This window comes from Oncorhynchus clarkii, chromosome 5 (genome assembly GCF_045791955.1).
Source record: "Oncorhynchus clarkii lewisi isolate Uvic-CL-2024 chromosome 5, UVic_Ocla_1.0, whole genome shotgun sequence".
Taxonomy (NCBI): Eukaryota; Metazoa; Chordata; class Actinopteri; order Salmoniformes; family Salmonidae; genus Oncorhynchus; species Oncorhynchus clarkii.
This window is the reverse complement of record NC_092151.1, coordinates 89,268,618-89,296,598: the sequence shown is the minus strand read 5'-3', so window position 1 is coordinate 89,296,598 and position 27,981 is coordinate 89,268,618. Positions and strand designations below refer to the sequence as shown.

The 27,981-nt window shown below is 45.0% G+C and overlaps 1 protein-coding gene across 2 annotated transcripts; it reads right to left on the bottom strand.

Annotated features, from left to right (window-relative positions):
- Window positions 1–960: 960 nt before the first annotated feature.
- LOC139409520 (nuclear receptor subfamily 2, group F, member 6b) lies at window positions 961–25,364 on the bottom strand. 2 transcript variants are annotated; one of them, XM_071154791.1, is made up of 4 exons: window positions 24,656–25,364; window positions 11,135–11,229; window positions 7,504–8,085; window positions 961–3,927 (listed from the first exon to the last, which is right to left on the bottom strand). In XM_071154791.1, the coding sequence occupies exons 1-4, from the start codon at window positions 24,919–24,921 to the stop codon at window positions 3,653–3,655; spliced, it is 1,218 nt and encodes a 405-aa protein (XP_071010892.1). In that variant the 5' UTR covers window positions 24,922–25,364; the 3' UTR covers window positions 961–3,652. The 2 variants fall into 2 exon arrangements, with proteins under 2 accessions (XP_071010892.1, XP_071010893.1); XM_071154792.1 differs by having other exon boundaries at window positions 7,504–8,082.
- Window positions 25,365–27,981: the final 2,617 nt, after the last annotated feature.

The following is a 27,981-nucleotide window of genomic DNA, read 5'->3' as shown; positions in this document are numbered from 1 at the left end:
CTATAGTATCCTTAACTAGCATTGAACAAGTCAAACCATTCTTCTCAAATAAAAACTCTCTTCCTAATTTCTGAATCACATTTGTAACCTGGGGGCTACCTGGGGGCTACAGTAGACTATGCTTCGGAGGGGAGGGGCTACAGCTATGCTTCGGAAGGGAGGGGCTACAGCTATGCTTCGGATGGGAGGGGCTACAGAAATACTTTGGAAGGGAGGGGCTACAGTAGACTATGCTTTGGAGGGGAGGGGCTACAGAAACACTTCGGAGGGGCAGGTAGCCTACATTTCATGCACACACACTGGCAAGGATGTCCAGCTGGCAGGCATAGTGAGGGCTTTGCATTGGCGTTTTTGTGGGTCTGGAAAAAAATGACCGGAACATAAAATAACATTAATAGCCTTTTCCTGGTGGCCTAATGGGTGAAATGTAATAACTTCATAATTAATACACCTTTTTTTTTTTTAAAACAGCCTAAAATCCGGTCTTTCGATGTCAAACGGTTTTGTTATATTTCAGTTTTCTGTGATGTATGTAAAGTGCAATATTGGGATGCAAACTGTAAATGTAAAACATTTCAACTCTGTATCTGACATGGTACAGGCGTCTTATTTTTATTAAGGCCCTAACCATGTGTGTGAGGTGTATACTTTTGTTTCCAGGTACATTTGTTTAAGACTACCCAGAAACACTCTGCGTAACCCTCATTTAGCCCACTGCAGTAAAAAGTTAACCGGTTCCCATGCTTTTAAAATAACAGTTCTGTTCAAGAAAACACTTCCATTCCATGTTCTGATTCTGTTCCCTGAACCTGTTCCAACCCCTTGTGTTAAAGCAGTTTATGCCACTATTAACACAGCCATGTCTATACTCTAATGCCTTTTTAATGATGCCCGTTGTCCTGCTTTGTGGATAGTCTGTCTATCAGTCGCTAACCGAAAGTATTCTCAAATCAACCACAGTAAGAGTACTTATACTTTATTTCTAATAATGCAAAAATAGCCATGGTCAGCAGTAGCAATTTTCTTTACATTTTGGTTTGACATCGCAATAAAAACATGATTCTTATGTAGAACTACACAATGAAGTCGTTAGTCAAAATCCCATCAGAGTAAAACAGATTCTTGATTTCAGTATTCATTTGTCCACTCTGAGTAAGTCATTTGGCAAAAAAAAAAAAAGAAGCATGGTCACATGAAATTGCAGTCCAGGCCAATATCACTAAGAGTATGCACATAGCCTTGTGCACTGTACCATAGTTTAACTGTTAATACACAGCATACCCTTTAGTACTTAAAGGGGTCTGTACCTTTAGTTACATTGTATGACGATCACATGAAATGTCTGATCTGAAAGCAACCGCTTCCCCTAGCCCCCTACCCTTCAGGTCTAAGCAGTACGGTCATGGCTCCACCTAGCCTTCCGATAGGCCTTGTGACAAGGGTCAACCCTACAGTTAGTTTACTTTCAGGCTAATGACATAATGCTGGTGTGTACGAGGCTTTGATCCCTTTGTGTTTGTCATCGATCACATCATGGAGGGTTCTTAGTTCCGTTTAAGAATGCAAGGGTTCTATTATCAGGTAATCCACTATACAATCTCTGTCATTGGTATACAACTTGAGGTAACAACATATAAGACAGGGGTGACTCGTTGTGACTCAGGATGCGTGTGAGGGGTTATCTATCATATACATTCACCTCTGCTAGCTTGTGCAAGTGTATGGCACCATAGCATGTACTGTAGCATGTATGCTATTGCTTATACTATGGAGAGAGCCCGCTATTTGCATAACATTCAGAGATTTAACATGACCACATATGCATAATGTACACATTACATTTTACACTATAAGCTCAACATGAGTGTAAATCAAACTCAACGATTTACATGAATAGAGAGCTCAGGACAAAACACAATACAATGGCAGTATGTGGCTGTGGCTGTGGCTTCATAATCCCTGTTTCTGAATCTCAAATGGCACCCTATTCCCTTCACAGTGCACTACGTTTGAGTACCAGAGCCCTATACACTGTAGCTAAGGGGAATAGGGTCCCACATGAGACCCAGGGGCCTAACACAGCAGCCAGAGAGCCACACAGAGCCTGGGGTCAGAGTCGCGTGGGGCGCCATGGGGTTGGAGGTAGTAGTGGCACTGGGTCTTTAGTTACAGTCTGTGTTTCAGAGCCCTGTTCTGTGTTTCAGAGCCCTGTTCTGTGTTTCAGAGGCCTGTTCTGTGTTCCAGAGCCATGTTCTGTGTTACAGAGCCCTGTTCTGTGTTTCAGAGGCCTGTTCTGTGTTCCAGAGCCATGTTCTGTGTTTCAGAGCCCTGTTCTGTATTCCAGAGTCATGTTCTGTGTTTCAGAGCCCTGTTCTGTATTCTCGAACCCTGTTCTGTGTTCCAGAGCCCTGTTCTGTGTTTCAGAGCACTGTTCTGTGTTTCAGAGCCCTGTTCTGTGTTTCAGAGGCCTGTTCTGTGTTCCAGAGTCCTGTTCTGTGTTTCAGAGCCCTGTTCTGTATTCTCGAACCCTGTTCTGTGTTCCGGAGCCCTGTTCTGTGTTTTAGAGCCCTGTTCTGTATTCTAGAACCCTGTTCTGTGTTCCAGAACCCTGTTCTGTGTTCCAGAGGCCTGTTCTGTGTTCCAGAGTCCTGTTCTGTGTTTCAGAGCCCTGTTCTGTATTCTAGAACCCTGTTCTGTGTTCCAGAGCCCTGTTCTGTGTTTCAGAGCCCTGTTCTGTATTCTAGAACCCTGTTCTGTGTTCCAGAACCCTGTTCTGTGTTTCAGAGTCCTGTTCCGTGTTTTGGAGCCCTGTTCTGTGTTCCAGAGCCCTGTTCTGTGTTCCAGAGTCCTGTTATGTGTTTCAGAGCCCTGTTCTGTGTTCCAGAGTCCTGTTCTCTGTTTCAGAGCCCTGTTCTGTGTTTTGGAGCCCTGTTCTGTGTTCCGGAGCCCTGTTCTGTGTTTCAGAGCCCTGTTCTGTGTTCCAGAGCCCTGTTCTGTGTTCCAGAGTCCTGTTCTGTGTTCCAGAGTCCTGTTCTGTGTTCCAGAGCCCTGTTCTGTGTTTCAGAGCCCTGTTCTGTATTCTAGAACCCTGTTCTGTGTTCCAGAGCCATGTTCTGTGTTTCAGAGCCCGGTTCTGTGTTTCAGAGCCCTGTTCTGTGTTCCAGAGCCCTGTTCTGTGTTTCAGAGCCCTGTTCTGTGTTCCAGAGTCCTGTTCTGTGTTCCAGAGCCCTGTTCTGTGTTTCAGAGCCATGTTCTGTGTTTCAGAGCCCTGTTCTGTGTTCCAGAGCCCTGTTCTGTGTTTCAGAGCCCTGTTCTGTGTTCCAGAGTCCTGTTCTGTGTTCTAGAACCCTGTTCTGTGTTTCAGACAGGTCATTCAGAGAGGTCATGATACAGATCAGGAAATATACTCCAAGACAAATTAATAATTTCCTTGGAATACACGGACAGCTAAACTACCAATGGTTTGATTCCAGCTCCATTCACTGGAAGCTCAGTGTTTGACTCTGTGTGAGTGAGTAGCAATATAGTCCTCCCCTACTAAATCCTCAAGAATTTAGACATTAATGACATCAGTGGCTAATCCCTCTCCATCCTATTCTGGGTTCCAGTTTCCAGGTTCCTCCAGGGTCCTGTGGGTCCCAGGCTCCTGTCCTCACTGCCCAGGGACGTAAGGCCAGCTAATGGAGCTCCCAGAGAGTTGCATGTCCCTGATGAGGGTCTCGATGGGCGTCTTGCCCACCAGGCGCATAAAGAACAGCTGGGAGATGAGGTTGGCGGGCACGGCCCTGAGGGCAGGCAGGCGGAGGAGCAGACGGCCGAAGCGCTGGGGTTGACCCGGGTACTGCATCCTCTCGTACTCCATCAGAGCCACCTGGGCCTTCTCCTGCAGAGACTCTACGTGGATGGGGTCTGTCAGACCACACGCATCTGAAGAGGACAACAGAGGACACACAGACAGACGTAAGCATGGATTTAAAGTCAATCAGAAGTTCAGAAATGGTTAGTGCTACAATGGAGAACACAGGCAAGAGCTACAGTGGAGGAGAAAATAATGTCTCACACAGCCTGAGATCAATGAGACATGCTGACTGAAAGAGCAGATGTACTATTGTAGAGTTGTAGGTCCATATTTCTCATTTGGACAGAGATATAATGCTGTTCATATGAGAAATGCTGACCTACAGACTGACTTTAGAATCTGCATGACTCCTTTTGTCTCGACTGAAATACTAGTGGGAGTAAAAATGAACACTCATTCCAAAGTTATGAGCCTGGGCTTGTATCCCACTTCCTCCCATATTCTCTCTTTCTAATCTGAGAGCAGGGAAGAGTTACAGTGACAGAAAGTATTCACACATTTTTTTTTTTGTTGTCACGTCCTGACCTTAGTTCCTTTTTTATGTCTCTATTTTAGTTTGGTCAGGGCGTGAGTCCAGGTGGGCATTCTATATTTTTGTTCTATGTTTTGTATTTCTGTGTTTGGCCTGGTATGGTTCCCAATCAGAGACAGCTGTTAATCGTTGTCTCTGATTGGGAACCATACTTAGGTAGCCTGTTCCCTGGTGTTTGTGGGTAGTTATTTTCTGTTTAGTGTGTTTTGCACCTGACGGAGCTGTTTCGGTGGTTTCATTTTTCGTTCTCTTGTTGTTTTTGTATTTAAGTGTTCTGTTCTATTAAATATCATGAACACTTACCATGCTGCGTATTGGTCCGATCTCTCATACTCCTCGTCAGAGGAGGACGAATCCCGTTACAGAATCACCCACCACAACCGGACCAAGCAGCGTGGTAACCAGGAGCAGAGGGTTCTGGACTCCTGGACATGGGAGGAGATTTTGGACGGTAGGGGACCCTGGGCACAGGCTGGGGAATATCGCCACCCCCGGGAAGAGCTGGAGGCAGCCAAAGCCGAGCGGCAGCATTATGAGGAGCTAGCACGGCAGCGAAACAGGGACGAGAGGCAGCCCCAAAAAATTATTGGGGGGAGGCACACGGGGAGTGTGGCTAAGTCAGGTAGGAGACCTGAGCCAACTCCCCGTGCTTACCGTGGAGAGAGGTGGACTGGACAGGCACCGTGTTATGCCGTGAGGCGCACGGTGTCCCCAGTGCGCAGGCATAGCCCGGTGCGCTACATCGCAGCTCCTCGTATCGGCCGGGCTAGAGTGGACTTCGAGCCAGGTGCTATGAAGCAGGCTCAGCGCATCTGGTCTCCAGTGCGTCTCCTCAGCCTGGGGTATATGGCACAAGCCCTACGCACGGTGTCCCTGGTTCACCAGCACAGCTGGCCGGGCTACGGGGAGTATCCAGCCAGGACAGGTTGTGCAGGCTCGGTGCTCGAGACCTCCAGTGCGCCTCCACGGTCCGGTCCATCCGGTGCCTCCTCCACGCACCAGGCCTCCGGTGGCAGCCCCACGCACCAGGCAGTCTCTCCGTCTCCTCCCTCCAGGTTCTCCAGCCTGTCCGGCGCTTCCAGAGTCTCCCTCCTGTCCGGCGCTGCCAGAGTCTCCCTCCTGTCCGGCGCTGCCAGAGTCTCCTTCCTGTCTGGAGCTGCCAGAGTCTCCCTCCTGTTCGGAGCTGCCAGAGTCTCCCTCCTGTCCGGAGCTGCCAGACTCTCCCTCCTGTCCGGAGCTGCCAGAGTCTCTCTCCTGTCCGGAGCTGCCAGAGTCTCTCTCCTGTCCGGAGCGGCCAGAGTCGCCCGTCAGTCAGGAGCTGCCAGAGTCGCCCGTCAGTCAGGAGCTGCCAGAGTCGCCCGTCAGTCAGGAGCTGCCAGAGTCGCCCGTCAGTCAGGAGCTGCCAGAGTCGCCCGTCAGTCAGGAGCTGTCAGAGTCTCCCTCCTGTCCGGAGCTGCCAGAGTCTCTCTCCTGTCCGGAGCTGCCAGAGTCTCTCTCCTGTCCGGAGCGGCCAGAGTCGCCCGTCAGTCAGGAGCTGCCAGAGTCGCCCGTCAGTCAGGAGCTGCCAGAGTCGCCCGTCAGTCAGGAGCTGCCAGAGTCGCCCGTCAGTCAGGAGCTGCCAGAGTCGCCCGTCAGTCAGGAGCTGCCAGAGTCGCCCGTCAGTCAGGAGCTGCCAGAGCCGCCCATCACTCCGGCACTGCCAGAGTCTCCTGCCTGTCCGGCGCTGCCAGAGTCTCCCGCCTGTCCGGCACTGCCAGAGTCTCCCGTCTATTCGGGGCCCACTGTAAGGGTCCCCAGTCCGAGGTCGGCGGCGAGGGTCGCCACTCCAGAGGCGCCACATAAGTGGGCAAAGACTAAGGTGGAGTGGGGTCCACGTCCCACGCCAGAGCCGCCACCGCAGACAGATGCCCACCCAGACCCTCCCCTATGGGTTTAGGTTTTGCGGCCGGAGTCCGCACCTTTGGCGGGGGGGGTACTGTCACGTCCTGACCTTAGTTCCTTTTTTATGTCTCTATTTTAGCTTGGTCAGGTGTGAGTTGGGGTGGGCATTCTATGTTTTTGTTCTATGTTTTGTATTTCTGTGTTTGGCCTGGTATGGTTCCCAATCAGAGGCAGCTGTCAATCGTTGTCTCTGATTGAGAACCATACTTAGGTAGCAGAACTGTTTCGTTCTCTTGTTGTTTTTGTATTTAAGTGTTCTGTTCTATTAAATATCATGAACACTTACCATGCTGCGTATTGTTCCGATCTCTTCCCGTCAGAGGAGGACGAATCCCGTTACAGTTGTTACAAAGTGGGATTAAAATTGATTTAATTGTCATTTCTTGTCAACGATCTACACACAAAAAAATCATGACAAATAAAATACTAATATATATTGATGAGATAAGTATTCAACCCCCTGCGTCAATACATGTTAGAATCACCTTCGGAAGAGATTACAGCTGTGAGGGTTTCTGGGTAAGTCTTTAAGAGCTGTGAGAGTTTCTGGGTAAGTCTCTAAGAGCTGTGAGGGTTTCTGGGTAAGTCTCTAAGAGCTGTGAGTCATTCTGGGTAAGTCTCTAAGAGCTGTGAGGGTTTCTGGGTAAGTCTCTAAGAGCTGTGAGGGTTTCTGGGTAAGTCTCTAAGAGCTGTGTCTTTCTGGGTAAGTCTCTAAGAGCTTTCCCCACCTGGATTGGGAAACATTTGCTCATTATTCTTTTCAATATTCTTCAAGCTCTGTCAAATTGGTTTTTGATCATTGCTAGACAACCATTTCCAGGTCTTGGGTCTTGCCATAGATTTTCAAGCAGATTAAAGTCAAAACTCAACTTCACTGTCTTCTTCTCTGTCTTCTTGGTAAGCAACTCAGTGTAGATGTGGCCTTATTGTCCTGCTAAAAGGTGAATTCATCTCCCAGTGTCTGTATAGGGGTCTTGGTTTGGGCCTTAGAGAGACGACCAACCAGTACACTGACCTGGAGACAAGAGGGCGGTGGCCTTAGAGAGACGACCAACCAGTACACTGACCTGGAGACAAGAGGGCGGTGGCCTTAGAGAGACGACCAACCAATACACTGACCTGGAGACAAGAGGGCGGTGGCCTTAGAGAGACGACCAACCAATACACTGACCTGGAGACAAGAGGGCGATGGCCTTGAGGCAGCTGTACTCTGCCGAGTCCACCTGAAGTCGGGTCAGCTTGTCCACCTGGTCCTGGAATACCCTCACCTGGTCCATGAAGGACACCACCCTCTCTGCTGACATGGGCGAGGAGTGGAAGCCGGCGGCGGCCAGCAGTGGGGCCATGTGCAGCGGCAGGGCGGACTGGGCTGCGTTCAGGATGAACAGCTCGCTCCAGCTCAGTCTCAGCAGAGCCACCTGCTCAGAGACGGGCAGCTCAGGGAAGTAGGGGATGTTCCTGGCCCACTCGATGGTGCTGAAGAGGAGGCGTGCCGCCAGCTCACAGATGTTGTCGATGCCCATGACGGAGCCTCCTCCAGCACCTTGCATCTGCTGCTGCTGGCCGTACTGGGGACCATAGCGGCTGCTGGGGTACGGTTCAGCACGGAGCAGCTGGGAGATGAGCTCAGACACAGGATGGCCGTTGAAGAATTCGCCCCCTACTGGCCCAGCCCCAGTACCACCACCTCCGCCGACCAAAGAAGTGGGACTGATGCCTGAGTGGGATGGAGGGATACGCCCACGCTGGACTGCTGGAGGGAAGAGAGAGAGGGAGGAGAGGGGAAGAGGGGGAGAGAAAGGGCTTTGTAGAGGTTATAGAGGCTGATGTAAAATAGGGGACTTTTTAAACTTTTTTTTTGATTTGGGAAGGGATGTTAAACTTTTTCTTTTGAGTTGGGGAGGGTTGTTAAATTTTTATTTTGAATTGGGAAGGGTAGTGTGTTTTTTTTATTGTGCACAGAGGAGCATGGTGTTTTTTTCCCTGGTTTACATTGACCCTTCTGCAGGTTTTACTAAATCATTACAGGTTTCACTAAATCATTACAGGTTTCACTATAACATCTCTTCCACCCTAGACACATTTTCTCATCTGATTGCATGAGTCTCCCCTATATTAAGGTGTTTTGGTGCTTCCAAAACATTTACTATATCACAGGTAAGTATAGTCTAGTCTAACAGTCTAACCTGTCCTCTATCCACCATTCATAGTGACAATAGTGACAGGTGGATTGTTTGCCCAGATCTATAATATGCTAACTAGCATCAAACCACACATAAAATCATCCAAAGCTGCACCAATGTTTTATGTAAGCGGAGAGGCCAGGTGCGGTATTGCGCATGAAAGAGAAACTCAGCTCAAAACGCTTCCCTAATGATCATGTTTAGGGACAATTCACATATCCTACCTAGACTAGCCTTGCAACAAATAACTGCATGATGGTTTTCAAGTGAGAACAACATTCCTCTCTAGGCTGTAAACTGCATTGAAAATGTAATTTGAATAATGGAGCGAAAGCCCTGTCATTTGAATATTTCATTCCATTAATTTAATTTGGATCAGCTCTGGGTCTTCTCTGGACAGTTTATAAGGTCTAGAGAGACATAATGAGATGCGCTGTCATAATGTTCCCAGGAAAGTCATGCTCTCTCTGCCTCCAATATAGCCAAAATATTTGTCATTTCACTTTCAAAATGTATTACCTTTTAGGTGTGGCATAAACACAACCAGTCTCAATGTTTTAATCTGATTAGGCTATTTAAAAATTATCCTGTAGGAATCGTCCAAAATAAAATTCCAGCATCCAAACTGTGCAGATTGTGGTTTTGAAAACGCAAACTATGAAGTTGAAGCTCCCCCAAGTCGGTATGCTTTGCTTATTGGTTGTGGTGCATTGGTGGAAAATTTGTTGCATATATTTTATATAAATATAGCATCAACATTTTGAAAATCGGATTTCCACCTCAGGGTTTTCTTGCAAGACGAAAGATATGCTGACAGAGCTGTAGATGCCTAGCCCAAGGGTTTCCCAAACTGGGCCCTGGGGCCCCCTCGTGCACGTTTAGTTTTCTTCTGCCCTAACACTACACTGCTGATTCAAATAATAAACTAATCATCAAGCTTTGATCATTTAAATCCGCTGTGTAGTTTTAGGGCAAAAACCAACATGTGGACCACTTGGGGTCCCCAGGACCCAGTTTGGGAAACGCTGACCCAGCTGATTATTGTCTGCAGCTCTGATCGTAGTGGGGTGGCAGGTAGCCTAGTGTTTAGAGTGTTGGAACAGTAACCGAAAGGTTGCAAGATTGAATCCCCGAGCTGACAAGGTAAAAATCTGTCGTTCTGAACAAGGCAGTTAACCCACTGTTCCTAGGCCACTGTTAACCCACTGTTCATTGAAAATAAGAATCTGTTCTTAACTGACTTGCCTAGTTAAATACAGATACATGTAGTGTCTAATGAAACATACAAGGAGACGGACCCTCAACCTCCTGGCCCGTAGCCAGGATGCTGAAGTGTTGAAGTTGATATCCACATTTATAAACACAGGGTAGCTACAGTTACACTATATATATACAAAAGTACAGTATGTAGACACTCCTTCAAATGAGTGAATTGGCTATTTCAGGAGTGATGAGTCACGTTTCACCGTCTGATGGACAAATCTTGGTTTGGCGGATGCCAGGTAAACGCTACCTGCCCAAATAGCCAACTGTAAAGTTTGGTGGAGGAGGAATAATGGTCTGGGGCCTGTTTTTCATAGTTCGGGTTAGGCCCTGACCTCAACCCCATCGAACACCTTTGGGATGAATTGGAACGCCGACTGCGAGCCAGGCCTAATCGCCCAACATCTGTGCCCGACCTCACTAATGCTCTTGTGGCTGAATGCAAGTCCCCACAGCAATGTTCCAACAGCTAGTGGAAAGCCTTCCCAGAAGAGTGGAGGCTGCTATTGCAGCAAAGGGGGGGGGACCAACTCCATATTAATGCCCATGATTTTGGAATAAGATGTTCGACAAGCAGGTGTCCACATACTTTTGGTCATGTAGTGTATTTGTGGCCGTAAACACTATTGTGAGGGAGGGTGTCACATTTTTTTTTCAGTACAAGGGGAGGGTCATGTCAAAATATTTTTTACGTTGGGGAGGGGTGGGGGTGGGGAAGTCTTTTTTTTTAATGACACCTCAAGTTGGACCCACCAACCGGCGAAGGTGATCCAAGCATTTCCAGGTAATGTGGAAACACTGTGGCCTGGCTTCGTCAGTGCTGTCGTTGGGTGACTCTGACCCCTGAATGAATATCCCTGCTGAATATAGCTCTGGGCTGGTGTCAGCTCAAAGCAGAATACAGGCTGGGTTATTCAACCTTCACACTGCCTGGGAAATGCCTCTGGCACCTAGCCCTGAATGATACGTACTACGTCGTGGTACTTAGAGACTAGGGGTCAAGAGTGTGTTGGTTAGAGGATAGAGCTAAACTGGTTTACAAATACTATGCCACATGAAATAAGTATAAAACATGTTTGCATTTATATGAAACTCTGAGACAGTTTTCCTCACCCATTAACACCTTAAAATAGCGTCAGGGCTTTTAAAATTGAGCTTGATGTAGTTTACAGTGTAAATATGCAAATATTTTGGCCACCTGACAAGAGTTGTGAAATGTCGGCTCTGTTTATAACGGCAGGGGCAAACTATCTTGATGCAGTCAGTTACGATATATGGAACATTTGGATTGGCCTCTGCTTTAGGCATGGTCTGACTGGCGGAGATGTTGTGCAATAGGTAAGATAGGATAGTTACCTTCTTTGCGCATGCCAACACGGAAGCATTTCTTCAGCCGGCAGTATTGGCACTGGTTGCGGTGATGCTGGTCTATCTGGCATTCTCGATTCGACCTGCACAACAGAACATTAAACATAGAACTTAGAATGTGTTATCATAACAAACTTAGAACATAGAATGTGTTATCATTCTCTCTCTCTCTCTCTCTCTCTCTCTCTCTCTCTCTCTCTCTCTCTCTCTCTCTCTCTCTCTCTCTCTCTCTCTCTCTCTCTCTCTCTCTCTCTCTCTCTCTCTCTCTCTCTCTCTCTCTCTCTCTCTCTCTCTCTCTCTCTCTCTCTCTCTCTCTCTCTCTCTCTCTCTCTCTCTCTCTCTCTCTCTCTCTCTCGCCTATTTAGCTTGCTCGAACCAGCTAAACTGCCACAATGGATATCAGAAATTGGCTTTGCCAAAGTATCCAAACAAAGCCAAAAGGAGGAGAACGTCCAACCATCGAGGCCGCCGCCAAGCCTAGCAGCGCTAATGCTGCCGAGCTCCAGCTAGCTCTGTCAAGGACGCTGCAACTCTTCTGAAAAAAGTATGAAACAATCTAGCTGGTTGGTTTTTGATCAAAATCTTGCTTTTAGCGTGCATGATTCTGTCCATGGTGCTGATAGAGCGCAGGGAGATTTCACGCCATTGAACCTGTCACTTCTTGGTTAATAGCATTTGAACTTTTATGTTTATTGTGTTATAGCGTGATATAAGCAGAATTCAATATAATTAAAATGCCAGAACCTAAATGACGCTCCTGGGCAGTAGCTACACATCGTTATGTTTCATCATAGAAATACATTCATTCTGGCCTCCCGAGTGGCGCTGCGGTCTAAGGAACTGCATCGCAGTGCTAGAGGCGTCACTACAGACCCGGGTTCGATCCCAGGATGTGTCGCAACCGGGAGACCCATGAGTGGGTGTACAATTGGCCCAGTATCATCCAGGTTAGGGGAGGGTTTGGCTGGCTGGGATGTCCATTGTGCTCTAGCGACTCCTTGTGGCGGGCAAGGCGCAGTGCACGCTGACTTGTGTTGTACAGCTGGCTTCCGGGTTAAGCTGGCAGGTGCGGTTTGGCGAGTCATGTTTTGGGGGACGCATGACTTGCCTCTCCAGAGCCCGTTGGGGAGTTGCATAGATGAGACAAGATCGCATTTGGGGAGAAAAAGGGAGTAAAATAAAAATAAATTAAAAAAAATATTCATTCTACTATGGTATTCTTGGTACACTATTTGTTTTCATGGTTGTAAATGGATGGCTGCATCTCACTGTAGTAGGCTGGAGGCTGCATCTCACTGTAGTAGACTGTAGACTGCATCTCACTGTAGTAGGCTGTAGGCTGCATCTCACTGTAGTAGGCTGCATATCACTGTAGTAGGCTGGAGGCTGCATCTCACTGTAGTAGACTGTAGACTGCATCTCACTGTAGTAGGCTGTAGGCTGCATCTCACTGTAGTAGGCTGCATATCACTGTAGTAGGCTGGAGGCTGCATCTCACTGTAGTAGACTGTAGACTGCATCTCACTGTAAAAGGCTGTAGGCTGCATCTCACTGTAGTAGGCTGGAGGATGCATCTCACTGTAGTAGACTGTAGACTGCATCTCACTGTAGTAGACTGTAGACTGCATCTCACTGTAGTAGGCTGTAGGCTGCATCTCACTGTAGTAGGCTGGAGGCTGCATCTCACTGTAGTAGACTGTAGACTGCATCTCACTGTAGTAGACTGTAGACTGCATCTCACTGTAGTAGGCTGTAGGCTGCATCTCACTGTAGTAGGATGGAGGCTGCATCTCACTGTAGTAGACTGTAGACTGCATCTCACTGTAGTAGGCTGTAGGCTGCATCTCACTGTAATAGGCTGCATATCACTGTAGTAGGCTGGAGGCTGCATCTCACTGTAGTAGACTGTAGACTGCATCTCACTGTAGTAGGCTGTAGGCTGCATCTCACTGTAGTAGGCTGCATCTCACTGTAGTAGGCTGGAGGCTGCATCACACTGTAGTAGACTGTAGACTGCATCTCACTGTAGTAGGCTGTAGACTGCATCTCACTGTAGTAGACTGTAGACTGCATCTCACTGTAGTAGACTGTAGGCTGCATCTCACTGTAGAAGACTGTAGACTGCATCTCACTGTAGTAGGCTGCATCTCACTGTAGTAGACTGCATCTCTCTGTAGTAGGCTGTAGACTGCATCTCACTGTAGTAGACTGCATCTCACTGTAGTAGGCTGCATCTCACTGTAGTAGGCTGTAGACTGCATCTCACTGTAGTAGACTGCATCTCACTGTAGTAGGCTGTAGGCTGCATCTCACTGTAGTAGACTGCATCTCACTGTAGTAGGCTGCATCTCACTGTAGTAGGCTGTAGACTGCATCTCACTGTAGTAGGCTGCATCTCACTGTAGTAGGCTGTAGGCTTTATCTCACTGTAGTAGGCTGCATATCACTGTAGTAGGCTGTAGACTGCATCTCACTGTAGTAGACTGCATCTCACTGTAATAGGCTGTAGACTGCATCTCACTGTAGTAGGCTGTAGGCTTTATCTCACTGTAGTAGGCTGCATCTCACTGTAATAGGCTGTAGACTGCATCTCACTGTAGTAGGCTGCATCTCACTGTAGTAGGCTGCATCTCACTGTAGTAGACTGGAGGCTGCATCTCACTGTAGTAGGCTGTAGACTGCATCTCACTGTAGTAGACTGTAGACCATCTCACTGTAGTAGGTTGTAGACTGCATCTCACTGTAGTAGGCTGTAGACTGTGTTTTGGTTATTTTGATCTCCATTCACCTTTTGTTTACTGAGTTGGACTACTGTTATTGTAACTAGCCTAAATACAGATTGTCATTATCGATCTGATATTTACTTTACTTACTACTTGGTACCACTGGTTTGTTCCGTTCGCTTTCATTCGTTAGCATTTGCAGTTGTGTCTGCATTGTTAGCCAAACTATTGTTAGCCAAGGCTACTACTTTCAGCATTTAGTTAGCATTATTTAGTTAGCATTATTTAGTTAGCATTATTTAGTTAGCATTGTTTAGTTAGCATTATTTAGTTAGCATTATTTAGGTAAGACAGCTGTGTGTACGGCTGCATTCACATATGCTGTTTGTAATAGGTGAATTATAGCCTATATTCATTGGCAAAACGGCCTTGCTTTGCCGTGTAAAACCATTGTACCATTGTGCTGAAACAGGGCAGTGGAGATGGGCTGGAGGTTTCGCGCCAACCTGTATCCTCAAAAGTCTCTTGGTTTACTGTCATATAGCGTGATATAAGCAGAATTCAATATCATTCCAACGCAAGAACCTAAATAAATGGTGCCCCCTCGACGATTTCAACTGCCCGGTTACTCACTTTATCCTGGCACGGAGAGCTGTCTAGGCACTGGGTCTGATAGCTGTCTAGGAACTGGGTCTGATAGCTGTGTAGGCACTGGGTCTGATAGCTGTCTAGGCACTGGGTCTGATAGCTGTCTAGGCACTGGGTCTGATAGCTGTCTAGGCACTGGGTCTGATAGCTGTCTAGGCACTGGGTCTGATAGCTGTCTAGGCACTGGGTCTGATAGCTGTCTAGGCACTGGGTCTGATAGCTGTCTAGGAACTGGGTCTGATAGCTGTCTAGGCACTGGGTCTGATAGCTGTCTAGGCACTGGGTCTGAAAGCTGTCTAGGCACTGGGTCTGATAGCTGTGTGGGCCTGTATAGATGTCTAGGTCTGTATAGATGTCTAGGCCTGTATAGATGTCTAGGTCTGTATAGATGTGTAGGCCAGTATAGATGTCTAGATGTGTAGGCCTGTATAGATGTGTAGGTCTGTATAGATGTCTAGGCCTGTATAGATGTCTAGGCCTGTATAGATGTCTAGGCCTGTATAGATGTGTAGGTCTGTATAGATGTGTAGGCCTGTATAGATGTCTAGATGTGTAGGCCTGTATAGCCATATAGCCTGTATACCCATATAGCCTGTATATATGTCTAGGCCTGTATAGCCTGTATAGCCATATAGCCTGTATAGATGTCTCGGCCTGTATAGCCGTATAGCCTCTATAATCTTGGTTACCCAGAAGTACAATTTTCTTGACAAAGTTTGTCCTTTCATATTTTACTTCTGGGGGGGAATGTCCTGTATGATTCAAAATGTAGGAAACAGATTAAGAGCATTTGAACTACTGTGTAGTAAACTGTACAGTAACAGGTCAATGGACAGAGAGAAGGGAAAGTTAACCATAGGAACGTTATCATTTGGGTCATTTGTAAAATGGCGGTATTCAATCAGAACTGGATAACAAGTAAGAGCGTAAATCTTCCCATGCAGCATTTTTGAGACAATGTGCAGTTGAGCTTATTTTCCCTTCACACTGTAAACATAAAGTAAATGCTGTAAACATAAAGTAAACATAGTGTTAACATAGTGTAAACACTGTAAACAGAGTAAACATAGAGTAAACCTAGAGTGAACGCTGTAAACATAGTGTAAACACTGTAAACAGAGTAAACATAGAGAAAATGCTGTAAACATAGTGTAAACGCTGTAAACATAGTAAACACTGTAAACATTGTGTAAACACTGTAAACATAGCATAAACACTGGAAACAGAGTAAACATAGTGTAAACACGGTAACCATAGAGTAAACACTCTAAACACTATAAACATAGAGTAAACATAGTGTAAACATAGAGTAAACATAGTGTAAATGCTGTAAACATAGTGTAAACACTGTAAACATAGAGTCAACCTAGAGTAAACAGAGTAAACGCTGTAAACATAGTGTAAAAACTGTACACATTGTGTAAACACTGTAAACATAGCATAAACACTGTAAACAGAGTAAACAAAGTGTAAACACTGTAAAAATAGTGTAAACGCTGTAAACATAGTGTAAACACTGTAAACATAGTGTAAACACTGTAAACATAGAGTGAACATAGTGTAAACGCTGTCAACACAGTGTCAACACAGTCAACATAGTGTAAACATTGTCAACATAGTGCCAACACTGTCAACATTGTGTAAACATAGTGTCAACACTATCAACATAGTGTAAACACTGTCAACATAGTGTCAACACTGTAAACATAGTGTCAACACTGTCAACATAGTGTCAACACTGTCAACATAGTGTCAACACTGTCAATATAGTGTCAACACAGTGTAAACATTGTCAACATAGTGTAAACACTGTCAACATAGTGTAAACACTGTCAACATAGTGTAAACACTGTCAACATAGTGTCAACACTGTCAACATAGTGTAAACACTGTCAACATAGTGTAAACACTGTCAACATAGTGTCAGTACTGTCAACATAGTGTCAACATTGTCAACATGGTGTAATCACTGTCAACATAGTGTAAACACTGTCAACATAGTGTAAACACTGTCAACATAGTGTAAACACTGTCAACACAGTGTCAACACTGTCGATATAGTGTCAACAGTGTCAACACTGTCAATATAGTGTCAACACTGTCAACATAGTGTCAACACTGTCAACAAAGTGTCAAAACTGTCAACATAGTGTAAACACTGTCAACATAGTGTCAACACTATCAACATAGTGTCAACACTGTCAACATAGTGTCAACACTGTCAACATAGTGTCAACACTGTCAACATAATGTCAACACAGTCAACACAGTGTCAACACTGTCAACACAGTGTCAACACAGTGTAAACACTGTCAACATAGTGTCAACACAGTGTCAACACTGTCAACACAGTGTAAACACTGTCAACATAGTGTAAACACTGCCAACCTAGTGTCAACACTGTCAACATAGTGTCAACACTGTCAACATAGTGTCAACAGTGTCAACACAGTGTCAACACTGTCAATAGTGTCAACAGTGTCAACACAGTGTCAACACGGTCAATATAGTGTCAACACTGCAACCACCAGCTCCATGAATCTAAACATGCATTCTTACATCACAGGACCAATATTTGTTTATCCCTGACAGCACTGAAACCTGTTTGGCAGCTTTTTTATTTAATATAGCCCTTAGATAGTAAACAATAAACAAAGGGTCATATTCCTCAGGAGTGTGATGTGGTAGTGCAGTCAATATATTATGGACTATAAACTAGGTGGGAGTGGGAAAGGCACATTTGTATGGTTCTGATAAAAAAAAAATATGTATATTGCCATGTGTATATTATACACCTGAAAATCTAAAACATAAACCTGAGTTAAAGCTGCAACACAGCCTAACCCAGAGTGGAATCCCCTAAGGGAAATATGATCTAACAAGTTACAGGTTCTATATTTATGCTGTACATATGATTTATACAAAGGGTGTGTCTAATCCTGAATGCTGATTGGTTAAAACCCACATTCCAGCCAGTGTCTATTCCACAAGTTACCACAGGCTAAATCTATGACGTTAAAATGCCTATTTACTCTGTCCCATCTGACTGTGCAATCCACTGTCTCTTCAGCCCAGCCAGGCAATTTATAAACTCGATGTCCACTATATAAAGCATCTAGACATGATTTATTTTAGACTAACATTTAGTTATCAACAGTGTAAACCTTGCTGTCTGTCTCTCCGATATTTGCAACATTGTTTCAATATTCAAATTCGATTTCCAGCTGCCCCATAGTAATGAACGTGTCGGGACTCGGGACAAGACAGATAGGCATGCAACGTTTCTCCGCCAGTCAACATCATGAATCAGCTGGCATAATCTTTATGGATATATACGAAGAAATGTAAATGGAAAAAAGTGCAGCTAGTTTGCAGTCTTTCCAGCTTCAGTTTGAAGTGACTGTGTTAGCTGTGTTGTTGGCCAGCTCCTCTGAACAACAGTGTCCTGACGAGAAAGCACTTTTATTTTTATGCCAGGTGAAATTGCGCCTCATTAGCTCATTGCTATGGATGTATCCAAATAAATGTCACTAGAAAACAGCGTAAACAAATGCAAATGTTGCTACTTTTCTGTTATTCTAGCTGCTTTTTATATGTGACTGTAAATTAGCTGTAGATGGCTAGCTAGCAAGCAAGAGATAAGAATGTTGCCAGCCAGTAAGGAAATGTAAACATTTAGAACGAATGACTTGGTCGCGTCCATAGATCCAGAACAAAAATACTGAACAACTGAGTCGCATCTCTAACCAACGACCAGCCGGCTTGGGTAGCAACCCTAGATTTGTGTCGGGACTATATCTTGTGGAAGGATGAAATAGTATGAATAAATGCTAAAAATCTATTTTTTATTGAAAATATGTCAATCATTATTTGAATATGTTGGTAACCCGTTGTATAAAGGTGATAATGCCCTCATAGCCGGTGTTTGGAGGATATATTGGAACGGTTTGCAGCACCCGTGCCAATATGTCCTCCAAACACCGGCTTCGAGGGCATTTTCACTTAAATGAACACCATGAACAGAATATGAATTTTTGAGATCCAAGTACACAGTAACTTTTGACATTAACTTACGTGTTTCTTGTACTTTTTCTAAACATTATTTTTGTAATTATTATGTTATTGTTTTGCACGTGCACATATTTTCTTATGAATATACAGAGAGGCTGCACCCACCTGCAGAGACGCCGGAAAACGTGTGGCGAGACAAAATTTGCACCAGTACTTTTCAATCTGACCACACCACTTTCAAAGCAGCAGCCCTTTTCAGCGCATTTTCACAGTTCTACATTTACCTGCCATGTCGCAGTCTACCACTGAAACAATTGAAGACTAAAATGCAGAAAAATTGTGGCACTGGGCGCCATTTAAAAAAATATATGAGCATGGCCTTGTATTTGTATTCATTATGGATCCCCATTAGTTCGTGCCAAGGCAGCAGCTACTCTTCCTGGGGTTTATTATGGATCCCCATTAGTTCCTGCCAAGGCAGCAGCTACTCTTCCTGAGGTTTATTATGGATCCCCATTAGTTCCTGCCAAGGCAGCAGCTACTCTTCCTGGGGTTTATTATGGATCCCCATTAGTTCGTGCCAAGGCAGCAGCTACTCTTCCTGGGGTTTATTAAGGATCCCCATTAGTTCCTGCCAAGGCAGCAGCTACTCTTCCTGGGGTTTATTATGGATCCCCATTAGTTCCTGCCAAGGCAGCAGCTACTCTTCCTGGGGTTTATTATGGATCCCCATTAGTTCCTGCCAAGGCAGCAGCTACTCTTCCTGAGGTTTATTATGGATCCCCATTAGTTCGTGCCAAGGCAGCAGCTACTCTTCCTGGGGTTTATTATGGATCCCCATTAGTTCCTGCCAAGGCAGCAGCTACTCTTCCTGGGGTTTATTATGGATCCCCATTAGTTCGTGCCAAGGCAGCAGCTACTCTTCCTGGGGTTTATTAAGGATCCCCATTAGTTCGTGCCAAGGCAGCAGCTACTCTTCCTGGGGTTTATTATGGATCCCCATTAGTTCCTGCCAAGGCAGCAGCTACTCTTCCTGGGGTTTATTATGGATCCCCATTAGTTCCTGCCAAGGCAGCAGCTACTCTTCCTGGGGTTTATTATGGATCCCCATTAGTTCCTGCCAAGGCAGCAGCTACTCTTCCTGGGGTTTATTATGGATCCCCATTAGTTCCTGCCAAGGCAGCAGCTACTCTTCCTGGGGTTTATTAAGGATCCCCATTAGTTCCTGCCAAGGCAGCAGCTACTCTTCCTGGGGTTTATTATGGATCCCCATTAGTTCCTGCCAAGGCAGCAGCTACTCTTCCTGGGGTTTATTATGGATCCCCATTAGTTCCTGCCAAGGCAGCAGCTACTCTTCCTGGGGTTTATTATGGATCCCCATTAGTTCCTGCCAAGGCAGCAGCTACTCTTCCTGGGGTTTATCATGGATCTCCATTAGTTCCTGCCAAGGCAGCAGCTACTTTTCCTGGGGTTTATTAAGGATCCCCATTAGTTCCTGCCAAGGCAGCAGCTACTGTTCCTGGTGTTTATTAAGGATCCCCATTAGTTCCTGCCAAGGCAGCAGCTACTCTTCCTGGGGTTCAGCAACATTAAAATAGTTATACAACTTTAAAAACATTACAACACATTCATAATATATTTCACAACACACTGTGTGCCCTCAGGCCCCTACTCCAATAACACATTCTACTGTTTGCATCAGTTACCAGATGTGGGATAGAGTTCCATGTAGTCATAGTCTGTTCTGGACTTGGGGACTGTGAAGAGACCTCTGGGGACATGTCTTGTAGGGTATGCATGGGTGTCTGAGCTGTGTGCTAGTTGTTTAAACAGACAGCTCAGTGCTTTCAACATGTCATGTTCAACCTCTCATAAATACAAGTAGTGATGAAGTCAATTTCAGCCAGGAGAGATGGACATGCATATTATTAATGTTTGCTCTCTGTGTACATCCAAGGGCCAGCCATGCTGCCCTGTTCTGAGCAAATTGCAATTTCCCTAAGTCCCTCTTTCTAGCACCTGACCACACGACTGAACAGTAGTCCAGGTGCGACAAAACTAGAGCCTGTAAGACCTGCCTTGTTGACAGTGCTGTTTAGAAGGTAGAGTAGCTCTTTATTATGAACAGACTTCTCCCCATCTTACTACTGTTGTATCAATATGTTTTGACCATGACAGTTTACAATCCAGGGTTACTCCAAGCAGTTTAGTCACCTCAACTTGCTCAATTTCCACATTATTTATTACAAAATTTAGTTGAGGTTTAGGGTTTAGTGATTGATTTGTCTTAAATACAATGCTTTTAGTTTTGGAAATATTTAGGACTAACTTATTTCTTGCCACCCATTCGGAAACTAACTGCAGCTCTTTGTTAAGTGTTTCAGTCATTTCAGTTGCTGTAGTAGCTGATGTGTTTAGTGTTGAGTTATCCGCATACATAGAGACACTGTATTTACTCAAAGCCAGTGGCATGTCGTTAGTAAACATTGAAGAAAGTAAGGGGCCTAGACAGTTGCCTTGTGGAATTCCTGATTCTACCTGGATTCTGTTGGAGAGGCCTCCATTAAAGAACACCCTCTGTGTTCTGTTAGACAGGTAACTCTTTTTCCACAATATAGCAGGAGGTGTAAAGCCGTAATACATCGTTTTTTTTCCAGCAGCAGACTATGATCGATAATGTCTAAAGCTGCACTGAAGTCTAACCAAACAGTTCCAACAATCTTTTTATCATACATTTCTCTCAGCCAATCATCAGTCATTTGTGTAAGTGCTGTGCTTGTTGAATGTCCTTCTCTAGAAGCATGCTGAAAGTCTGTTGTCAATTTGTTTACTGTAAAATAGCATTGGTATCTGGTCAAACACAATTTTTTCCAAAACTTTACTACGGGTTGGTAACAGGCTTATTGGTCGGCTATTTGAGCCAGTAAAGGAGGCTTTACTACTCTAAGGTATCGGAATTACTTCTGCTTCCCTCCAGGCCTGAGGGCACACACTTTCTAGTACGCTTAAATTGGAGATATGGCAAATAGGAGAGGCAATATCGTCCTCTATTATCCTCAGTAATCTTTCATCCAAGTTGTCAGATCCTGTTGGCTTGTCATTGTTGATAGACAACAATATTTTTTTTCACCTCTTCCGGACTCACTTTACGGAATTCAAACCTTCAATTTTTGTCTATTAATAATTTGGTCATATATACTTGGATGTGTCACACAAGCTCAAAGATCGGACCCGCCGAGTGCTGAAGCGTAAATGTTGTCTGGTGCTCGGATACAACATGTTCCAAACTGCCTCTGGAAGCAACGTCAACACATGAACTGTTCGTCGGGAGCTTCATGAAATGGGTTTCCATGGCCGAGCAGCCGCACAAAAGCCTAAGATCACCATGCGCAATGCCAAGCGTCAGCTGGAGTGGTGTAAAGCTCGCCGCCACTGGACTCTGGAGCAGTGGAAATCCGTTCTCTGGAGTGATGAGTCATTCTTTACCATCTGGCAGTCCGACGGACGAATCTGGGTTTGGCGGATGCCAGGAGAATGCTACCTGACCAAATGCATAATGCCAATTGTTAAATTTGGTGGAGGAAGAATAATGGTCTGGGGCTGTTTTCATGGTTCGGCCCCTTAGTTCCAGTGAAGGGAAATCTTAACGCTACAGCATACAATGACATTCTAGACAATTCTATGCTTCCAATTTTGCTCTTTCCTGTTTCAGCATGATAATGCCCCCGTGCACAAAGCAAGAAATGGTTTGTCGAGATTGGTGTGCAAGAACTTGACTGGCCTGCACAGAACCCTGACCTCAACCCCATCGAACACCTTTGGGATGAATTGGAACGCCGACTGCGAGCCAGGCCTAATCGCCCAACGCCAGTACCCGACCTCACTAATGCTCTTGTGGCTGAATGGAAGCAAGTTCATTCAGTTTCTAGTGGAAAGCCTTCCCAGAAGAGTGGAGGCTGTTATAGCAGCAAAGGGGGGAGACCAACTCCATAATAATGTCCATGATTTTGGAATGAAATGTTTCACGAGCAGGTGTCCACATACTTTTGGTCATGTAGTGTATCTCTCGCTCTCTCTCTCTCTGCTGCTTCTCCTTCATTTGTAAATAAATGTATTTGTTCAAAGCTGTTCAACTATTGTTTTTCTCTCTCTTTGAGTCAACTACTCACCACATTTTATACAATGCAGTGCTAGCTAGCTGTAGCTTATGCTTTCAGTATTAGATTCATTTTCTGATGCTCTGATTGGATGGACAACATGTCAGTTCATGCTGCAAGAGTTCTGATAGGTTGGAGGACGTCCTCTGGAAAATGTAATAATTACTCAATAAGTCTATGGAAGGGGGTGAGAACCATGAGCCTCCTAGGTTTTGTATTGAAGTCAATGTACCCAGAGGAGGATGGAAAATAGCTGTTCTCTGGCTACACCATTGTGCTACCCAGTGGTGTAAAGTACTTAAGTAAAATACTTCAAAGTACTACTTAAGTAGTTTTTTGCGGTATCTGTACTCTACTTTACTATTTATATCTTTGACAACTTTTACTTTTACTTCACTACATTCCTAAAGAAAAGTATGTACTTTTTACTCCTTACATTTTCCCCTGACACCCAAAAGTACAAAAGTTGCATTTCGAATGTTAAGCAGGATGTCAAATTCACACACTTATCAAGAGAACACGTGGTCATCCCTTCTGCCTCTGATATGGCGGACTCACTAAACAGAGAACATCCCTGGTTATCCCTACTGCCTCTGATATGGCGGGCTCACTAAACAGAGAACATCCCTGGTTATCCCTACTGCCTCTGATATGGCGGACTCACTAAACACAAATGCTTAATTTGTAAATGATGTCTGAGTGTCGGAGTGTGTCCCTGGCTATCCATTCATTTTAAAAACAATAAAGTGGTGCCATCGGTAAGTGATTTATACTTTTGCTTTTAATACTTAAGTATATTTTTTGCAATTTATTTACTTTTGATATTGAAGTATACTTAGAACCAAATACTCTTAGACTTTTACTCAAGTAGTATTTTACTGGGTGACTTCAACTTTAGCTTGAATCACTTTCTTTATTATGGTATCTATACTTTTACTCAAGTATCACAATTTAGTACTTTTTCCACTCATGGTGCTGCCCTACAAAATGCTGTTGAGACTACTGTAGACCTTCATTGAAAAACAGTGTCTTTTAATCAGTTATTTGGTGACGTGAATATATTTAGTATAGTTGTATCTAAAAAGGAAACCTTTTTTTACGTTTCACTATTTTTATTATAATGAAATTCACTGAGTAGCATGGTCCACCTCTTCCTTCTCTGACGAGCAGCCACTGCTGAGCAATATGATTGGCTATTCATTCAAGCACCACTTCGCTCTTGCGTATCACAATTTCTCGAGCACTGAGCAGTACGCTACGTAAATTGATAGCTACGTTTACACAGCAAAGGTGAGCTGTCCTTAGCAAAAAGAAGTGCCCGTCAATCTACTCGCCGAATTTATTTCATTTAGGCAAAGTGATTTACAAAAGTAAACATTCAATAGTGAACATACCAACAATGTGGTGGCTACTGTTGAAAGCACAATAAAAATCACTGTAGCGTTGATCTTGACAAGCCTACTGTTGACAGGTCAGTATCTCTTTTGGTACGCCATTGTCTTAAAGGGGCAGCATCCTATTTTAAAATGTAAAACAAAACAAAAAACGTCTCGAAAAGGCATACTTTAGAAACAAACATGAATGTGATTAATTAATACCATGACATTCTAAAGAATAGAATAATGACTTGCATTGCTAAATTATATGAATCAGCTTTTTATCACAATAGCCAAATGTAGCCTATTAATATCTGAATATAGAGAGGAAGCATGCCAATCTATAGGCCCTGCATGACCCCAATCCGTTTAAAAAATACACCATGTCCCCACCAGTAGAAATTCTGTTCGGGCTAGCAGATTTTTATCCAGCTGGCCCAGTTGGGTTAAGTTTGAACCCTGTCATAGCCTACGAATAGGACCCAGAGTTTTACACAAACAGGTCATGAGATCAAGAAAAACTCCAGGCCCCAGAAAAGACGTGCACAAATTTAGCCATAGCACTTTTGATCCAGTGGTGCCACCTCTGCCTACCTGCAGGAGTAGTTGAGGTTCCTTCTGATGCTCCTCTTGAAGAAGCTCTTACAGCCCTCGCAGGTGAATACCCCGTAGTGTTTCCCACTGGACTTGTCCCCACACACCACGCAGTCCACCACGCACGCCTTGTCTTCGTCTCCCACTTCCACATCACTCCCGGCCTGGGGCGAGCCCTCCTCATCTCCACGCAGGTAAGCCTTCTCCCCACCCAGTCCGTTGGTCTCCCGGTTAGGATTGCCCCATCCCCCGCTCACCATGGCCATATCTGAGCTAAACGGCCGACACACACACTCCCTCTTACACACGCCTGTCCACCCACCGAGTGCTCTCCTCTTTTCTCTGAAAATCTTCAGCTATAACACTTTAGTTTCTAATCATACTAAATACGTTTTTGAGTTCACTTCCAGGAAAAGTAATAGAGTTGACCTCTTTCCCCTTCTGTCTCTGTGAAATGACCCGGAGGTCCCTCTCACTGCTCTACTTCTCTACTGTCGCTCTCCTTTTCTTCTCCTTCTCTCCCCTGTCTTTCCTGTGACCCAAGTCAATGACTCCTCCTAAAAGTTCTGACACAACGAGCGGTTCAGAGTTCAGGAGGGGGAAAAGGGTGCAGCCTGCCCTTTCACAGAAAACAATACATTACACTTAGAGGCTTAGGCTCTCTCCCTATCTCTCCCTCCCCCTCTTTCTCTCTCTCTCTCTCTCTCTTTCTCTCCCTCTATCCCTCTTTCTCTCTCTTTCTCTCTGTCTCTCCCTCTATCCCTCTCTTTCTCTCTCTCTCTCTCTCTCTCTCTCTCTCTCTCTCTCTCTCTCTATCCCTCTCTCTCTCTCTCTCTCTCTCTCTCTCTCTCTCTATCCCTCTCTCTCTCTGTCCCTCCCAGAGGGAAAAAAAAACACCTCTTCCGTAGGATTACTTTACTACTTACGAACTAGTCAGACCAGTTCTGGGCTGTGTAGAAAGTGCCATCTATCTATCTAACAGGCAGAAGCACAATTTTAGCTCAGCAGTTAGAAAACACAGAACTCATTTCTGTCAAGAATTTCAGATACAAGCAGAGATTCAGAGAATGCTAGAAATGGATTGCTGTCATTCAACCCCCATTAGAAGGTTGAGTTACTTTGTCTTTGGTCTGTTGCTAGTAGTCTATGTTTGGTTCACAGTTTACACATGCTCACACCCTCACAAACTTGTATAAACAGCACTTTTGGTTTCACTAGCTTGGCAGAACTATCCTATCTCCCCAGACAGCCAATACTCAAAGACAATATATGAATACAGAGAACAACCAGACTGAATCTACAGGCAGACTGAATCTACAGGCAGGCTGAATCTACAGGCAGGCTGAATCTACAGGCAGACTGAATCTACAGGCAGACTGAATCTACAGGCAGACTGAATCTACAGGCAGGCTGAATCTACAGGCAGGCTGAATCTACAGGCAGACTGAATCTACAGGCAGACTGAATCTACAGGCAGACTGAATCTAATACAGACTGAATCTAATGCAGACTGAATCTATAGACAGACTGAATCTACAGGCAGGCTGAATCTACAGGCAGACTGAATCTACAGGCAGACTGAATCTATTGGCAGACTGAATCTACAGGCAGACTGAATCTAACGCAAACTGAATCTATAGGCAGACTGAATCTATAGACAGACTGAATCTATAGACAGACTGAATCTATAGACAGACTGAATCTAATGCAGACTGAATCTATAGGCAGACTGAATCTATAGACAGACTGAATCTAACGCAGACTGAATCGATAGGCAGACTGAATCTATAGACAGACTAAATCTAACGCAAACTGAATCTATAGGCAGACTGAATCTATAGACAGACTGAATCTATAGACAGACTGAATCTATAGGCAGACTAAATCTAATGCAGACTGAATCTATAGGCAGACTGAATCTATAGACAGACTGACTCTATAGACAGACTGAATCTATAGACAGACTGAATCTAATGCAGACTGAATCTATAGGCAGACTGAATCTATAGACAGACTGAATCTAACGCAGACTGAATCTATAGGCAGACTGAATCTATAGGCAGACTGAATCTATAGGCAGACTGAGTCGAATGCAGACTAAATCTATAGGCAGACTGAATCTATAGGCAGACTGAATCTAACGCAGACTGAATATATAGGCAGACTGAATCTATAGGCAGACTGAATCTATAGGCAGACTGAGTCGAATGCAGACTGAATCTATAGGCAGACTGAATCTATAGGCAGACTGAATCTATAGACAGATTGAATCTAACGCAGACTGATTCTATAGGCAGACTGAATCTATAGGCTTGCTATTTAAAACACATAAATGATAAACAGCTCCTTCTGGTCCTGCTAGTCTGGGAAAGTTCAAAGTGCAGTGATGTCCCCTTGCTCTGTCTGTTGTGAAGCAGCATCTGTTTCTTGTTCCTCTCTTGCTCCCATATATCTGTGGCTTCAATAGTTCAAACCACCAGAAACAAACGCAGTGAAAACACAGTTGAGAAAGGGAGGAAAATACTCTCTACTATCCCTTAAACAGAATGCAAGTTCCTCCTAGCAAGTCTCCCCTCTTCTCTCTCTTTTTCTGTCTCTGTCTCTTGTTTTGTCAGTGCTTGTCCATCCAGTAGTAACGACTTGAGGCCTAAGTCTCTCTGCATTCCCTTAAGCACAGTCACAATCTCCTTTTTCCTCCTCTCCTCCGGCCCCGGCTTGAATAAATTAGGCAAACCAGCGGAGGAAAAACACGGTCACAGACGATAGCCAAAGCTAGCTGCTGAGGTGTAGCACAGTCTTAACAGCCTCTTCTGCTGGTCTTCTCTGTCTCTCCCTCTCCCTCTCTCTCTCTGTCTCTCTCTCCCTCTCTCTCTCTCCCTCCCTCCTTTCGCCCAGTGAGTGAGTATTGGAGCATGTGTCTGTGTGCTCAAGCCCTCTGGTTGCCATGGCACTCATTGCCTTATAAGGCCATTGGAGTCAAAGAGCAGAGAGTGGGCTGTAGAGGGAGCTACACTGGAGGGCTCTCTCTCTCTCTCTCTCTCTCTCTCCTCTCTCTCTCGCTCTCTCGCTCTCTCTCTCGCTCTCTCTCTTTCTCTCGCTCTCTCTCTCTCGCTCTTTCTCTCTCTCTCCCTCTCTCTCTCCCTCTCTCTCTCTCTCTCGCTCTCTCGCTCTTGCTCGCTCTCTCTCGCTCTCGCTCTCTCTCGCTCTCGCTCTCTCGCTCTCTCTCTCTCACTCTACACACACACACATACACTCACACACACACACACACACAGAAAGAATGCGGCTCCCTGCTCGCCCCCTTCTCTAACTAAGCCCTGACCCCA